The sequence below is a fragment of the Triturus cristatus genome, chromosome 12, assembly GCF_964204655.1.
Source record: "Triturus cristatus chromosome 12, aTriCri1.1, whole genome shotgun sequence".
Lineage (NCBI taxonomy): Eukaryota > Metazoa > Chordata > Amphibia > Caudata > Salamandridae > Triturus > Triturus cristatus.
Window position 1 is genome coordinate 761641669 of NC_140595.1, and position 18317 is coordinate 761659985.

Consider the following 18317-nt stretch of genomic DNA (forward strand, 5'->3'; position numbering starts at 1 on the left):
TGCAAAGTATAAATACTACTCATGAATTAAACCAGTACAATACATTTACAGTACTTTCAACATGAAACATGACCTGATTAGTCAAATAAAAAAAAAAGAATTTTTACATGAACAAGAGGAAACATAGAGTGTTCAGTAGTCAAACAAATTCACATTTATTATTCTTTATCCAATCCCAAGGTTCCCGCGTAGTGTTACAAGACCCGGTTTAATTCATGAGTAGTATTTATACTTTGCAAAGTGTGATTTAGATTTAGAGCACCATTAGGGCCTTTGAAAAGTGCACCTTGTCCATATGTGACAGTCTCTGTTCGCATTTGTCATTGTTTCACTTACCTGACTGGAGCTGGTCAGGATTACATGGTAGCACCATCAACATATAGGTTTATATTGAAGAGATTGCTTTCATTAGGTGTGCAGGTTATAACTATGCATGACACTCTAAGTAGACCATCATTTATGGTACTGAGAGAAGGCTACCCTAACAGCTTCTACCCATCAAGTCCTGCATCGCTCCTCCTGCTGGCAGACATTAACATGCAAACACAATAATAACAATACTTCAAAGTCCAGCCTCCTTTCAGTGTGCACTGCTCTACTGATGCCCGCCACCACACACTGTACTCCCCACGTGTCACCCAACCCTGAAATCAAGGCAATTGCTGCTGGTGACCATACAGGTGGAACGACAAGGTGTTGTGGAGTGTTGGGCATATAGATGGTATCTCTTCTGTGGATTTAAATTAGAGCTAAAGTGCAATAGAACAGTACTCTGATTCTCTCCCAGCTTAAGGAACTAGAACAAAAATGTTATACCACATATATCATGTACATACAGTACCTCCAGGGTCTGGTCACTTCGGGGGGTGTGTCCACCAATCCCTGCATCCCGCCACAATGGAAGTGGACGTGGACGCGTCCCGTCATCACAACAATGGTGGTACGGCCCGTACCCACGCCCTCAGAGCGTGGGTACGGGCCATACCACGTGTACCCCTACATCACCACAACAATGGTGGTATGTCCCGTACCCAAGCTCTGAGGGCGTGGGTACGGGCCATACCACCATTGTTGGGGTGATGTAGGGGTACGCGTGGCGTACCACCATTGTTGTGGTGACGTAGGGGTACGGCCCGTACCCACGCTCTGAGGGCGTGGGTAAGGGTCGTACCACGCGTACCCCTACGTCACCCCAACAATGGTGGTACGGCCCGTACCCACGCCCTCAGAGCGTGGGTACGGGACGTACCCCTACGTAACCCCAACAATGGTGGTACGGCCCGTACCCACGCCCTCAGAGCATGGGTACGGGCCGTACCCCTACGTCACCACAACAATGGTGGTATGGCCCGTACCCACGCCCTTAGAGCGTGGGTACGGGACGTACCCCTACGTCACCCCAACAATGGTGGTACGGCCCGTACCCACGCCCTCAGAGCATGGGTATGGGCTGTACCCCTACGTCACCACAACAATGGTGGTATGGCCCGTACCCACGCCTTTAGAGCGTGGGTACGGGACGTACCCCTATGTGACCACAACAATGGTGGTACAGCCTGTACCCACTCCCTCAGAGCGTGGGTATGGGCCGTACCCCTACGTCACCACAACAATGGTGGTACGGCCCGTACCCACGCCCTCAGAGCGTGGGTACGGGCCGTACACCTATGTCACCCCAACAATGGTGGTACGGCCCGTACCCACGCCCTCAGAGCGTGGGTACGGGCCGTACCCCTACCTCACCACAACAATGGTGGTACGGCCCGTACCCACGCCCTCAGAGCGTGGGTATGGGACGTACCATGCGTACCCCTACGTCACCCCAACAATGGTGGTACGGCCCGCCTTTATTTTTGGACCTTTAAGTCATTCTTATTGTATACTGTAGCTCCTATAACTTGGCCGCTCGACGAATCCTGAGATCGAATTTTATACTTGGAAGTTACTTGCACATATACAGGACTATTTGCAAAGGGAACTTACACTTGTGAGCAATTTATACATGTAACTTTACTCTTACACTTTTGAGTAACTTTACTACCGTTGGCTATTCACAAAATACGAGTATAAAGTAACTCAAAAGTTTATACGTACACATTTCAACTCCCTGAAAAAGGGTGTGGTACAAAATATACAAGTGTAAGTTGCTTCTAAAAAAACAGTAGTAAGTCCAACACCACACATGGCCATTCATTGGTACTGCACCACCATAGATAATAATGGAGACAGGGACTTAAATGTAAATCCCATAGGAATTAATTTTAATTTGAATTAAGTAATACATATAATAATCATAGATATAATTTAATGTTAAAAACAGGAAAAAGATTTTTAAATTCTGAAATTTTGAAATAATTTAACACATCACTTTTAATAAATATTAATATATAATCAATAAAATATATTTTTACTTTAGGTGAGAATTTACTTTTTACTTCAAAATGAGAAAAATTATTTCAATTTAGTATAGTATATTTCTGTTAATTACATGTAATTTATGAACTGAAAACTTTTATCTCAAGTTGATTCGTATTAATTGCATATTGTTCTGTGTTATTAGTGTTATGGTTTGATATATACTTCTTTTTCATAACAATTTATTTATAGTGTATGTGTTAAAGGTTTGTTATGGATTTTAACTGACACTAATTAAAATTGGCCTACTGAGTAGTTAAACGAACCAAACATTTCCTGAAGTACTGGTTCCAAAACCTCTTGGTGTTTATTTACATGTTTCATAATTATCCTCCCATTCATGAGCTATATATAAAATGTTGCAAGTAGTGGGATAAAAAAGTGTCCAATCTAAGAATACTTAACCAGAAAGCCCTTTATATTTGTCTGAAGCAAACATCACTGTCAAAATTAAACCCCACACATATCTATATTTTCCCTTGTCTCTAGGTACCGCCCTCTGTGTGCAGCTCTAGCTGTCGATACGGTTTTAGGAAAGCCTCCAAAGAAGGAGAGCCTATCTGCTGCTTCCAATGTGTTCCGTGTTCCCAAGGAGAAATTTCCAATCACACTGGTGAGTTAGTCTAAAAAAATCCATTCAAAAATAATTCAACTAAAATGTTAAATGAGCTCTTCAATCTCCCTCTAAATTTTCTCTTTCAGATTCTATTGAGTGTTTCACGTGCCCCTGGGACCAATGGCCAAATGCAGAACAAGACTTATGTCTACCAAAGACTACTGAATTTCTGTCCTACAAAGAACCTCTTGGTGCAGTGTTGGCAACAATCAGCGTTCTTTCCTCATCTATTCCTATTGCAATCCTGGGGATCTTTATATGTCACAAAGACACAGCTATTGTCAAGGCCAACAACCGCTCCCTCAGCTACCTCCTGCTCATCTCGCTCACCGTCTGCTTCCTCTGCTCTTTGACTTTCATTGGTTTTCCGACAGCAGACAAATGTCTTGTGCGTCAGGCTGCCTTTGGTATCAGTTTTGCTCTCTGTGTGTCTTGCATCTTAGCAAAAACCATCATGGTGGTTATCGCCTTCAATGCTACCAAACCCAACAGTAACTTAAGAAGATGGGTGGGACCCCAGTTGTCATATACATTAATCAGTGTATGTACATTGCTCCAATTTATTCTGTGTGTCTCTTGGCTAAGCATCTCTTCGCCATTTTCTGTATACAACATCCACTCACAGCCTGGCAAGATAATATTTGAATGCAATGAAGGGTCTCCTTTTGCTTTCTGGTGCATGTTAGGATATCTTGGGCTTCTAGCAACCATAAGTTTCATTGTAGCTTTCCTGTCCCGAAAACTGCCAGACAGTTTTAATGAGACAAAGTTTATCACCTTCAGCATGCTCGCCTTCCTCAGTGTCTGGCTTTCATTTATTCCAGCTTATCTCAGCACTAAAGGCAAGTACATGGTAGCTATGGAGATATTTGCCATTTTGTCATCTAGTTTTGGTTTGCTTTTCTGTATATTTTTCCCAAAATGTTACATAATACTTCTAAAACCAGAGATGAATACAAAGGAGCATTTAATAGGCAGGGGGGCAGGTCACAGAAGCAGGTAAAAACATAAAGCAATTCAGTAAGCTAATGTTAGGTTCATTGTCATCTCCATAAGATAGAATAAAGATGTGGAGCAAAAAACTTTATACAGCACCAAAAAAAGTGGAACAAAATTTGATTTTTGAACATAGCACATGGCGTGGGCTTAAGAAGAGTGTGAGTCTATATGATTTTTTTTTAATTGTTACTATGTTCAAGTTACCAGCCTGTTAGTGACAACACTGAATGTCCTGACCATGGCATTTTGTTGGTTATTATTTTCTCTTTACTCCAGGAAGCCTCCTTTTGCATCTCAATATGGCCCTAGGTTTAATCTCTCAAAGATATTCTGGAATTTCTTGCACCAGCAATACTTATCATGACCATTAGAAAGTGTCATACGCTGGGTGGGTATGGCTTTTTGTTAATACAATAGGCAATATAATTTTGATACAACCAAACCACATACATTTTTTCTAGCATTGATACACCTGTATGCTAACAAAATAAAAAACACTTGACTATCATCAATGTGCAAACGGTTTTGTGTTCGCAATTTACTCTGCAGTGAGCTTCCACATCACCGACTAACATTCAAGCGAAATACATGCATTTTGTTCCTTTAATCAACCCATTAAAACTATTTATTCTCTTCCATAGTATAATGTTTCACTTACTTCCATGATAGAGTATTGGTTGGTTGTCTGACAGAATACTGTGAATAAAAATATCGAAAGACAAAAAGATGTTGTCAAAAATATTGTTTAGCAAAATATTGTGTTCCTACACTTATAATGGGAACAACCAAAATATTGTGGCAAAAGTATTGTGGGAGAGAACATCCACAAGAAACAATTAAGCATATAGCTTTTTACCAGATATAGGTGCCGATTACGATCCTGTAAAAACCCGGTACGAACCGTCGGACGGAGCATATTCTCCGTCCGACGCGTACCCGGTCGCAACAATATACAAACATGGAAGTACGATTCGCACGGAAATACTATTTCCGTACGAATCGTACAAAACCCCGACCGAAGAAACTAAACATACAAATGTGATCCGGGAAAGCGCCGACGTGACGTCGGGATGCACGCAGCCTGCCATTCACGAACCAGGAAGTACGATTCGCACCGACGTCATCCCGCACGGAGAATATTTTCCGGCAGCCAAAAACTGCCGGGAAATCAGGACGACGCGAACAAGGAGTACCTGCAAGCGACGGACAGACATGGACCCGAACCTACGTGTCATCCCAGCCCTCATAGCAGTCGACCTCCTCTACAGGTTACGACGCAGATGCCGCAGAAGGTCAGAACAACAAAGGGAGGGGGGAAAGGGGGGGCAGGAGCAGGGGCAGGCCACAAAACCCCCACCCAAGTCACACAGCTCACATGCCCTGGACATACCTGACCTCCAGGCCCTGGTCACTACGAGGGGGTGGGGGCGTGTCCAGCAAAGCCAGCGTCCGCCACAACGGAAGTGGTTGACGACGCGAACCGGCAACACAACAATACAGGTACGTCCCGTACCCATGCCTTAAGAGTGTGGGTACGAGTCGTACCACGCCCACACCTACGTCACCCCAACAATGGCGGGACGGCTGTACCCATGTGGCAAAGGCCTGGGTACGGCCCGCACATGCATTCCACAGCGTGGGTACGGATATGTACGGACCGTACCCCCACCCCGTATGTATGGAGCGTACCCCCCACCCCAACAGTGTAAGTACGACCCGTACCCTCACCCGCGTACGTATGGAGCGTACCCCCATGCCAACAGTGTACGTACGGACCGTACCCCCACCCCGTATGCATGGAGCATACCCCCCACCCCAACAGTGTAAGTACGACCCGTACCCTCACCTGCGTACGTATGGAGCGTACCCCCACCCCAACCGTGTATGTATGACCCGTACCCTCACCCGCGTATGTATGGAGCGTACCCCCCATGCCAACAGTGTACGTACGGACCGTACCCCTACCCCATATGCATGGAGCGTACCCCCACCCCAACAGTGTAAGTACGACCCGTACCCTCACCCACGTACGTATGGAGCGTACCCCCACCCCAACCGTGTATGTACGACCCGTACCCTCACCCGCGTACGTATGGAGCGTACCCCCCATGCCAACAGTGTACGTCCGGACCGTACCCCCACCCCGTATGCATGGAGCGTACCCCCCACCCCAACAGTGTAAGTACGACCCGTACCCTCACCCGCGTATGTATGGAGCGTACCCCCACCCCAACCGTGTATGTATGACCCGTACCCTCACCTGCGTACGTATGGAGCGTACCCCCCACCCCAACAGTGTATGTACGGACCGTACCCCCACCCCAACAGTGTATGTACGACCCGTACCCTCACCCGCGTACGTATGGAGCGTACCCCCACCCCAACAGTGTATATACGGACCGTACCCCCATCCCAACAGTGTATGTACGACCCGTACCCTCACCCGCGTACATATGGAGCGTACCCCCCACCCCAACAGTGTATGTATGACCCGTACCCTCACCCACGTATGCATGGAGCGAACCCACACCCGTGTATGTCCTAAGCGTACATATCCTGAAATAGGAGGGTTGGGTGCAGAGTCCTCCCAGCAGTGCCCAGACACAGGAGGGGTGTGTGCCTATCAATCCCAGCAGTGCCAGACGCAGGAGGGGTGGGTGCAGAGTCCTCCCAGCAGTGCCCAGACGCAGGAGGGGTGGGTGCAGAGTCCTCCCAGCAGTGCCCAGACGCAGGAGGGGTGTGTGCAGAGTCCTCCCAGCAGTGCCCATACACAGGAGGGGTGTGTGCCTATCAATCCCAGCAGTGCCCAGACGCAGGAGGGGTGGGTGCAGAGTCCTCCCAGCAGTGCCCAGACGCAGGAGGGGTGTGTGCAGAGTCCACCCAGCAGTGCCCAGACACAGGAGGGGTGTGTGCCTATCATTCCCAGCAGTGCCCAGACGCAGGAGGGGTGGGTGCAGAGTCCTCCCAGCAGTGCCTAGATGCAGGAGGGGTGTGTGCAGAGTCCTCCCAGCACTGCCCAGACACAGGAGGGGTGTGTGCCTATCAATCCCAGCAGTGCCCAGACGCAGGAGGGGTGGGTGCAGAGTCCTCCCAGCAGTGCCCAGACACAGGAGGGTTGTGTGCCTATCAATCCCAGCAGTGCCCAGACGCAGGAGGGGTGTGTGCCTATCATTCCCAGCAGTGCCCAGACACAGGAGGGGTGTGTGCAGAGTCCTCCCAGCAGTGCCCAGACACAGGAGGGGTGGGTGCAGAGTCCTCCCAGCAGTGCCCAGACACAGGAGGGGTGGGTGCAGAGTCCTCCCAGCAGTGCCCAGACACCGGCGGGGTGTGTGCAGAGTCCTCCCAGCAGTGCCCAGATGCAGGAGGGGTGGGTGCAGAGTCCTCCCAGCAGTGCCCAGACACAGGAGGGGTGGGTGCAGAGTCCTCCCAGCAGTGCCCAGACACCGGCGGGGTGTGTGCAGAGTCCTCCCAGCAGTGCCCAGATGCAGGAGGGGTGTGTGCAGAGTCCTCCCAGCAGTGCCCAGACACAGGAGGGTTGTGTGCCTATCAATCCCAGCAGTGCCCAGACGCAGGAGGGGTGTGTGCCTATCATTCCCAGCAGTGCCCAGACACAGGAGGGGTGTGTGCAGAGTCCTCCCAGCAGTGCCCAGACACAGGAGGGGTGGGTGCAGAGTCCTCCCAGCAGTGCCCAGACACAGGAGGGGTGGGTGCAGAGTCCTCCCAGCAGTGCCCAGACACCGGCGGGGTGTGTGCAGAGTCCTCCCAGCAGTGCCCAGACGCAGGAGGGGTGTGTGCCTATCATTCCCAGCAGTGCCCAGACACAGGAGGGGTGTGTGCAGAGTCCTCCCAGCAGTGCCCAGACACAGGAGGGGTGGGTGCAGAGTCCTCCCAGCAGTGCCCAGACACAGGAGGGGTGGGTGCAGAGTCCTCCCAGCAGTGCCCAGACACAGGAGGGGTGGGTGCAGAGTCCTCCCAGCAGTGCCCAGACACAGGAGGGGTGTGTGCAGATTCCTCCCAGCAGTGCCCAGACGCAGGAGGGGTGTGTGCAGAGTCCTCCCAGCAGTGCCCAGACACAGGAGGGGTGTGTGCCTATCAATCCCAGCAGTGCCCAGACGCAGGAGGGGTGGGTGCAGAGTCCTCCCAGCAGTGCCCAGACGCAGGAGGGGTGGGTGCAGAGTCCTCCCAGCAGTGCCCAGACGCAGGAGGGGTGTGTGCAGAGTCCTCCCAGCAGTGCCCAGACACAGGAGGGGTGTGTGCCTATCAATCCCAGCAGTGCCCAGACGCAGGAGGGGTGGGTGCAGAGTCCTCTTAGCAGTGCCCAGACACAGGAGGGGTGTGTGCAGAGTCCTCCCAGCAGTGCCCAGACACAGGAGGGGTGTGTGCCTATCATTCCCAGCAGTGCCCAGACACAGGAGGGGTGTGTGCAGAGTCCTCCCAGCAGTGCCCAGACGCAGGAGGGGTGTGTGCAGAGTCCTCCCAGCAGTGCCCAGACACAGGAGGGGTGTGTGCCTATCAATCCCAGCAGTGCCCAGACACAGGAGGGGTGGGTGCAGAGTCCTCCCAGCAGTGCCCAGACACAGGAGGGGTGTGTGCCTATCATTCCCAGCAGTGCCCAGACACAGGAGGGGTGTGTGCCTATCAATCCCAGCAGTGCCCAGACACAGGAGGGGTGGGTGCAGAGTCCTCCCAGCAGTGCCCAGACACAGGAGGGGTGGGTGCCTAACACTCCCAGCAGTGCCCAGACACAGGAGGGGTGTGTGCAGAGTCCTCCCAGCAGTGCCCATGGAAAGAAAAAGGGTGGAGTACCCACAGATCCAATTGCCACAATTGTCACTCAGGTGCACAAAGACCCTTCAGTACATGTAACACATGTGTGCGAGGCTGGGAGTACACATATGCATACTGCCTAAAGGGGAACATGTCCACATGAAGCCATGTCAACAGACTACATACACAAGTACAGTGATCACCCAGGATGCCACAAATGATGCAGGTGGAGACATCGCTCTGCATGCATGGCCACAGTTGAAGGGGTCCGTCACACACCCAGCTAATGTAGACACAGCTCAGCGCAACATATTGGAAAGACCCTGCAGGGAAGATGTCAGGTTACACAGAGAAAGGAACACACCTTGGGACGATGTCACCATGCAGTAACTGCTTACATGAACAAAGTTATGTAGCCAACAGCTTGTGATGGCACACAGATACCAGGATCCACCCTATGACCAGCACAAGACTACAATTCCCACACACCCAACACATTATCACCACCCAAAATAATGGGGCAGGTCCACCAACAGCAATACCAGACAGACAGTAGTGTACTAAGGAAAAATAAATTGCTTTATTCAGCATCCAAAAATCTGCATGTCCCTTGAAAATTCAAAATGTACAATGCCCATAGGGCAATCAAAAGTTCAAATCCAGGTGGGGGACACAGTGGGACGCGTGTCCCCTAGCTTGCCTGCACAGTCAGACTCCTTCGTCTTCCAGAGGAGGGAGGGCATCATGTGGGGGGGAAGGACCAGGCACCGCAGGGACATGAGGGCGAAGGTTAGGTGTCGTGGGTGCAGGGATGGAGGACTCCACCACAGGGGGTGGGGCAGGGCCAAAGGCAGAGGCCAGGATGGCGCTGCACACCTTTGCAAGGTCCTCCAGCGACTCCCCTGCACCCAAAGGAACCACAGGCCCCAAGGAGGGGGGGGTCAGAGGGATGGGTCGCAGCGCCACTGGGGGAGGGTGTGGACAGGGGGGGGACTCAACCACCCTGACCGGGGACTCCCTTGACCGCTTGCGGGGTGGTGTCACTGTGGGGCTCAGGGACAGAGCGGCCATGAAGGAGTCTTTGCTGGATATGTGGCCAGGAGAGCTGAGGGGAGGGGATTTGGAGGGAGTGTATTTGGTGGAATGCGGACTCCCACTCTGTCTGCGTGGCTTACGTTTGCCCCCCGACCCAGTGGGTGTGCCTACTTCACCCTGTGTGTGCGTGCCAGGAGGTGTGCGTTTGACCTTCCCTGCTGGTGTGGTGCCTGTGTCTGTTGTGGTGGGTGCATGCTGAAATCTGGGTGTACGTGGGACAGGCATGGGAGTGGGAAGTGCAGATGGGTCAGGGGTAGGGGGTTGGACAAAGCGCTGCAGGAGACCCACTGCTGCAGTCAGTGTCGAGTCAATGGACCTCAGCAAGTTGCGTTGGTCAGCCTGCGATGAGAAAATGCCCTCCAAGTATGCCTCAATGTTGTTCAGCACTTGGCTGTGGCCATGGAGGACATTAAGCATTGCAGCCTGACCAACCTGCAACTGCCGCTGGATGTCCACAGACTCGGCATTGGCAGCAGCAGTGGAGACAGGGGCAGGGGGTGCGGTGCCTGGCAGGAAGGAGACATGCGGTGACTGGGCACGCTGGGAAGGGACACGAGCAAGTGGGAGGCGGCTGATGGCAATGGAGGGGGCGGGGAGAGATGTTGTGCCACTGTCAGCTGCTGGTGCAGCCTCCGCCCACTCGGAGAGATCATCCTTGGACCCGTCAGCTTCATATTCTGTGGTGGCAGTGGACAGGTCCTCGGCCTCACTCTCCTCCGCCTCAGTTCCACTCGATGTGCCAGGCACGATGTCACCGCTGGCACTGGTGCTCGGTCCCTCCGCTCCGTCTGTGCCGATGTCTCCCTCCGTGTCCCCCGACGATGCTGTGGGGAAGGTGAAGAGACAGCAATTAATCATACACCTGTATACATATGTCACATGAGTCCAATCTACATAGGTTACAGTGCATAGCCTGAAAAGTAAGATGAGTAACATCTACAAAGCAAGGTACATATGTAGGGCATGCAACACACAGTTGGTTGACCCACCATGCCACTGAAAAACTGTGGAGAGCATGACACAATAGCAAATGACATGAAATGGATTTTGACAGAGGAGCCAGGCCCTGGGGACAATCCAGCACTGCATCTGCACCACACAGCGTCGCCGAAAATAGGGATGAGCAGGGACCATATCCATGAACTTGAGGCACATGCTGCATAGGTAATACTGAAAACATGCCCACCATGACTGGCTTACTGCACCTTGAGTGTATGTCCAGACAAACATCACACACTGGCCAGACCTAGCAAGGAGAAATCGGGTTTTGACATGTAGGCTTTGCCCGCACCAACCACCCCCTACATGAGACAATTAGTTGAGACACATGAAGCACTTACATCTCTTAGTCTGGGTGAAATACACATGGGCTGCATAAATGCAAGATTGGACACCAAATACCCAAGGTGCGCCTGTCCAAATAATCATGTACAAATGGTCATCATCAGATGATTGTAACAAGACACACAGGCACTGGCCACCGTGAGTATGAACAAGGAAAATCAGGTCAGGCTGTACAGTGGACACTTGTACTACATTTTACGTCAATATACATGGTGCCAGGGGACAATGGCACAGAGCACAACCTATGCTGTGGACACTGAGAGTGTCCAAATTTTGTGATGACACACATGACACATAGGAAAATATGCCCCAGGGGACAGTAGTGGTCACACAACTCCATGGTCCTGAATGGGAATGACTGCAACACACGCCACCATCCCTGCACCATGCGTATCGCACACTCATGCACATCATGTCACAGGCCACAACATAGGACATGCGTGCTGTAAGGCATGACACTTGAGAGACTAACTCCCATGTCTGGACTCTGCATGAGTGCCAACTGACATGGAACCCACAAGTACTGAACTGGACAGGGCACAGGCAAGGTCCCAAAACCTGTTACACACCACCCCCACACATGATGCTACAGGCATTGTTCACGTGGATAAAGTGCCAGCCTAGATAACCTTGTGAAGGAGTGACTACACACAGACCAGGGAACACATTGCAAGAAGGGGAAGGGAGGCAGGAGAGCACTGCTATACTGTGGGTAACAGGATCTGCACAGCACCTTTAAACCCTGGCAGTGTATCCATGCAACTGTGCACTTACAAATGCTAGTGACACACAACAAACACACATGTACCTACCCCCTTCCTGCTGCAGCTTCTCCTGTAAGCACCTGTCCAAGTCTGGAAAGACCACCACCAGCACACGCTTGCGGATATGGGTCAGACGGCGGCGCCCGCGGTTCTTATGGGTCTCAGGTGAGTCCCCCAGCAGGACCCGTGCGATCCTCCGCATCCAGCACCGGAAATCCTGCCAGCGTTTTCTCACCTGGGCCAGGCGCCGCTTGCGACCCTCCGTCCTCCTCACGGCACTGACGGCGTTCATCCATATCTGCTTCTTGGCAGAGGCGCCTACCTGTGAGGATGAACAAGTGACACTACATCAATACACCTGGCACATGTCACAGAGACACATATTAGAACAAATTTGCTGTTTACAACAAGGCATAGTATGCATCCAACGCATTGCACCTTTGTCATAGGGACATGATCCTCTGGGGAAGGGCAAAAGCAGTACGTGCCATTGAAAGTACACAGGTGGAATGAGGGCAACGACACAATCAATGATCCAGGCTCACACTGTGCATCAGAAGGTACACCAGGATTATGTGCAGCACCTCTAAGCAGTCACATGCCACAGGCCACTGACGCTACCTCAGCAGAGTACACAGACACACACAGGCACAGGACATTCACCTGCCATTGCCAAATGCAGCGACAAACCTCACTCTGCACATGTGCCACTAGACGGGGGGGGCTCACAGGTGTGGGGCTGGCTCTGCACGTCAGACACACAGCACTGCTCCCTGCTCACATCACATGGGCAGGGTATATCCATCCCTCATGCAGCCCGGGTGCTACACTCCACATATGCACCCACCCACATGACAGGGGACTTACACACACACCGATGTCCAGGGTACGAACACATCATGTGGACACTCTCAGCACAGGTACACAGAACTAACACACATCTGTGGGTACAGTCACCTGTCACACTGGGCTGACCACATAATCAAATGAGGACTGTAGAGGCTACATTCCCAGGAGGACAAGACAGGCAGAATGTGGCATGCACCATGGCGTGATTGTCACAGTAAACACAATGCAAGTGAGGACGGCAGACATGCACCACAGCATGCTCTGGCTGGGAGACATCAGGCATTCCCCCCCCTGGGACCCCCCTACAGTACATAGCATGTGTTCACACCTGGACACAATGCCAGAAGTCACAGTCACAAAAAAGGGACACAGTCTGTGCTATTAGACTCTGCACTCACCTGATACACTGGTCGCCCATACAGCAGGGGTACTGTGGGAGGATCACATCCAGCAATGCCAGGTTCTCCTCCAGGGTGAAAGGCTGTGCTCTCTCCTCAGACCTTGACATGGTTCTAGGGAATCAGGAGCAGCAGCTGGGTCGTAGAATCCAAAGATGTGCAGGCAAGTGCTCCCTCATGGGACCTGGCTGCCTTATATCTGCCTTGCTGGCCTGTTTCATGCACAGGAGTACAGAGTGATTGGTCACTCACATTTGCATCCTATGTTTCCTCCAATCCCTTCAAACCTAGCACAGTCAGTGGGTTTGTATTGTTTTTTTTCTTGAGCATGATGTCAACTCCAGAACCACATTGCAACAAAGTAGATTCATTCAAACTGACTTCTGCTGTGCACCTTCCGGAAAAAATTCAAACTTTAAACTTGGTCTCCATGACAACCAGCATGCATGTAGGCCTTTATACTTGTCCCTCATGTGTCCCCTATGTAATTTGGAGTTTCACACACAGGTACGGTGCGTACCGGGGCCCTAGGGCACCCCAAATGCATAGCAACGGCCGGTACAGGCGTGTGTACGGTCCGTATCACTATGGGTACGCATACGCGAGAACACCCATAGTGATAGTGAGCGTACAGGCGTGTGTACGGTCCGTATCACTATGGGTGTTCTCGCGTATGCGTACCCATAGTGATACGGACCGTACACGCGTGCGTACGCTCACTATCACTATGGGTGTACTCGCGTATGCGTACCCATAGTGATACGGACCGTACACACGCCTGTACGCTCACTATCACTATGGGTGTTCTCGCGTATGCGTACCCATAGTGATACGGACCGTACACGAGTGCGTACGCTCACTATCACTATGGGTGTTCTCGCATATGCGTATCCATAGTGATACGGACCGTACACGCGTGCGTACGCTCACTATCACTATGGGTGTTCTCGCGTATGCGTACCCATAGTGATACGGACCGTACACACGCCTGTACACTCACTATCACTATGGGTACGCATACGCGAGCACACCCATAGTGATACGGACCGTACCGACGCCTGTACACTCACTATCACTATGGGTGTTCTCGCGTATGCGTACCCATAGTGATACGGACCGTACACGCGTGCGTGCGCTCACTATCACTATGGGTGTTCTCGCGTATGCGTACCCATAGTGATACGGACCGTACACACGCCTGTACGCTCACTATCACTATGGGTACGTATACGCGAGCACACCCATAGTGATACGGACCGTACACACGCCATTTTGCTCACTATCACTATGGGTACGCATACGCGAGCACACCCATAGTGATACGGACCGTACACACGCCTGTACGCTCACTATCACTATGGGTACACATACAGCAGCACTCCCATAGTGATAGGGAACGTACACAGGCCCTCTGAGCGAATGTACGGTGCCTTTCACACATCAGTGGTGACAGGCAGCACACAGGAAGGAATAGAGCTGACATACTTGTCCATGGATGGACATCAAGGCATTGTCTGGGCAGTACTACATGTGTGGGGCACAGGTGTGAAAGGCTGTGATGTGGCACATTACTCCTGAGTCGAGAAGGCAACAGATGTATGATGAGATGTGTACAGATGTTATGTGTGACGGTGCAATGTGTGCCAGGCATGCCCTTCACTCCTTTGACATGTGTTCATGTCGTACTGCACACTTGGGATGAGCGTCACTGGCATGGCACAGTCAACAACACATGCAAGTGTCCCCTGATGCCCGCTACAGGGGTTACCACACCAGACATGTGACTACCCACGGGGCACGATGTGTCTATGTCATGTATGTGTGGTGTGTTCCCATTAGCTTGATGTTGGTGCTCCCTCAAAAGCATCAGCTGTTGCAGCAACCAACATGTGTCTGTGTGTAGATGGACATGGCACACTGTTACGCACACCAGGCCACATGTGGTATCGGATGTGAGGTGCGTATGTATGCATGGGACACGGAGTAACGTAACAAGGACCTGTCTGCATCCTCTCAATGAATGTGTGGTGAGTCATTACATGTACACCTTATTGGCAAGGTGTGTGGGCTGTCCTAGTGTAATGTCATGTGACCTGTGGCTCTAGTGTTCCGCTACCTGTCTCTGAAATCGACATCCTACTTCTGCTGATGTGTTGATGTATGTCACTCCTGTGTTGCGTCTGGCTGTTCACTTACACTGGGACACAGCTAATCCCATGCCATGGCATGTGGAGGTTCACAATCTCCGTGTGTAGCTGGGTCTTGGTAGGAGTGTCACCTGGCAGCCATACGTGTCCAGGGCATGTGGCACATACCTGACTCCGTATGTAGCATATGTGTATTGACAGATTAACATGTGCTCAGTACAAATAAATTGTTGTTGTAGTGCACTCACTCTTCCTTGTCACTTCCAAATTACTGCAGAGCGCCGCCTCTTCCCCGAACAATTCCGGACTTGGCTGGCATGCGGGAGAATGACTGTATACGCTGCTACTGCTTCCCCCAACCGTTGATTGAGGAGTTGACGGCAAGGCTGGCACCACACCTGCAACCGCTGCACAGGTATCCTACGGCACTGACACCCAAGCTGAAGGTAATGGCAGCCCTACATTTTCTTGCCACGGGTACCTTTCAATATACCATAGCTCATGTTGGTGGCATGTCCCAGAGCATGTTCAGCCGTGTGCTGCATGATTTCTTAGAGGCCATGTTGCTTCACCTGGATGAGTTCATCCATTTCCCAACTCCTGAACTGTTGACTGGGGTCAAGCGTGGATTCTATGCCCTGGGAGGGATGCCCCATGTCATTGGGTCCATAGATGGAACACATGTGGCTTTGGTACCACCACAGGCACAGGAGGTAGCGTACAGGAATCGCAAGCACTACCACTCCATCAATGCCCTTGTGGTGTGTCTATCCAACATGGTGATTTCACATGTCTGTGCTCGTTTTCCAGGATCAGCACACGATGCCTACATCATGAGGCGTAGCAGGGTGCCTGAAATGATGACGCAGCTGGGCAACGAACGAGCATGTGTTGTTGGTGCGTACTCTCTGTCTGTCCTGTATTTTGCGTAGACTTCCAGCACGACCGCTTCTCCTGTCCTACTTATGTCCATGTCGTTTCCATGTAGGGGACGCTGGCTATATCGACATGCCATGGCTGATCACACCTCTCCGCAACCCCATCATGCCGGCCCAGCTCCGCTACAACACCGCCCATGGCCAGACAAGGCGAGTGATAGAGAGGACATTTGGCCTCCTGAAGAGCCGATTCAGATGCCTCCACAAGACCGGCGGCGCCCTCCCATATGCCCCGGCGAAGGTCTGCAAAATCTTCATGGTCTGCTGCATGCTGCACAACATGGCAGTTGAGAAAGCTGTGCCACTCATCCTGGATCAAGATGATCAGGACCATCCACCCGTGGAGGACGAAGGGCTTGGCAATGGGGCTAGTGATGTGGAGGATGTGGTTCCGCAAGAGGACATCCGGAGTCGGCTCATACGCGACTTCTTTGCTTAGTGGTGAGTACCAGTGTCTGTGTGTGCACGCATTGGTCCCCGTGTGGCATGTGTTGCGATGTGTGTGTCCATCTGCATGTATGCCACGTGAGTCAGAGGTGTGTGTGGATGTGTCACTCGAGTGATGGTGCCAGTGATGAGTGTATTTCCCCAGTCATAATTGTGACCTAGCATGTTGTCATCCTTACATGTGTCGTGTACATGCACATGCAAGTGGTTGTGCTTTTTGTGGCTGACTTCTTGTGTGTCTCTCATCCCCAGGTACTTGCGCATGCCGTCTGCTGGTTGCATTGTTGTGGCACTGCTATTCCTCATGGACACGTCATCGTGTGCTGACTCAGCGTTACACGCACGGACAAGTTTGGAAGTCTCCTTAGGGTAAGGGATGCATCAGGGGTGTATTGGGTGTGGCAGTTGTTTACGATGTGTGCACACTGCCCCTGTCGATGTTTGGTTCCTCTGCAGACATGTCGCATCACCATGGGACACATGACATGTAGCTGGGTACACCTGAATAGATGGTCAGACTTGTTGACAGTCATCTGTGATGGGATAGTGGATTGTGATGATGGCATCAATGTGTGTAACGCTGCCCTCAGACACATACGGTTTGCATTGGCTTGACATGGTGTGGGACTTCCACATCAGAGGATCAATGGTGTATGGCAGCCTCTCCGTGAGCAGCAGGGGGTGTTTAGCTGTTACCCGACACTTGTGTGCCAGTTCCATGGCTATCACGCATTTGTGCTGCAGAAGGGGGGTTCCAGTGTTGGACCCACATGTTACTCCACATGACCTGTTTATGTGTACTCCGAGTTGCCTCTGCATTCCGGAATACATGAATAATAAAGGTGTCCCTATGCCTCCAAGGTGCCTCTTCTCAGTCAATGCTGGTGTGTTGCCACGGTGCATACGGCATGTCTGGCATGGTTTTCCCTGATAGTGGCTATGTGTCTATGTGTCGAGTAGCAAGATGCAAGCTGTTTGTGTGGGATTAGACTGTGTATTGTGCATGATGTCCATGACTGTGTGGGTATTGTGACATGTGCCATCCCCATGCATCCAACGTTGGCCAGGCCACCATTCTCTGCATCCACCTGACTCAAGCTTGCAGGACATGGTTCTGCCACCTGTCCACACATACCTGGGTGCCCCTCAGGACACTCCACATGATCCCTGACCTCTGCGCATGGCTGTCGCTGTACTCAATATGTCTGTCGGCACGGTTGTGCGGCCACCCCCTCAGCTGGTTGGGCCCATCACGGGTGTGTATGGTGCTCCATGTCTGTCTTGTCTAATACATTGTGACCCATGTGTGTCCTGTGCCAGACTCAGGCCCCAGGGTGTGGATGGTTGAAGTCAAATGAGAACTCAGGCATGGTTAGACTTTACAAGACACATGTAAGGTAATAATGCAAAATGTAGGCATCATCTCTTTATCGTGTAACTTTTTATTTTTGTTGGGGTACGGGGTGGGGGTATGACATGAGGGGCTCTCCGGGTGTGTGGAATCCAAAGTTCACTAGGGGAGTTGGTGTCCTTGCCAT

The 18317-nt window shown here is 51.5% G+C and overlaps 1 protein-coding gene across 1 annotated transcript in view; it reads left to right on the top strand.

Moving 5' to 3' along the window:
* Window positions 1-18317, top strand: part of LOC146782744 (extracellular calcium-sensing receptor-like) — a 71188-nt gene that overhangs the window by 22626 nt on the left and 30245 nt on the right. The window contains exons 4-5 of the mRNA XM_085637222.1: window positions 2905-3028; window positions 3118-4030. Coding sequence (XP_085493348.1) covers window positions 2905-3028; window positions 3118-4030 — 1037 coding nt within the window. The remainder of the gene's footprint in view (window positions 1-2904; window positions 3029-3117; window positions 4031-18317) is intronic.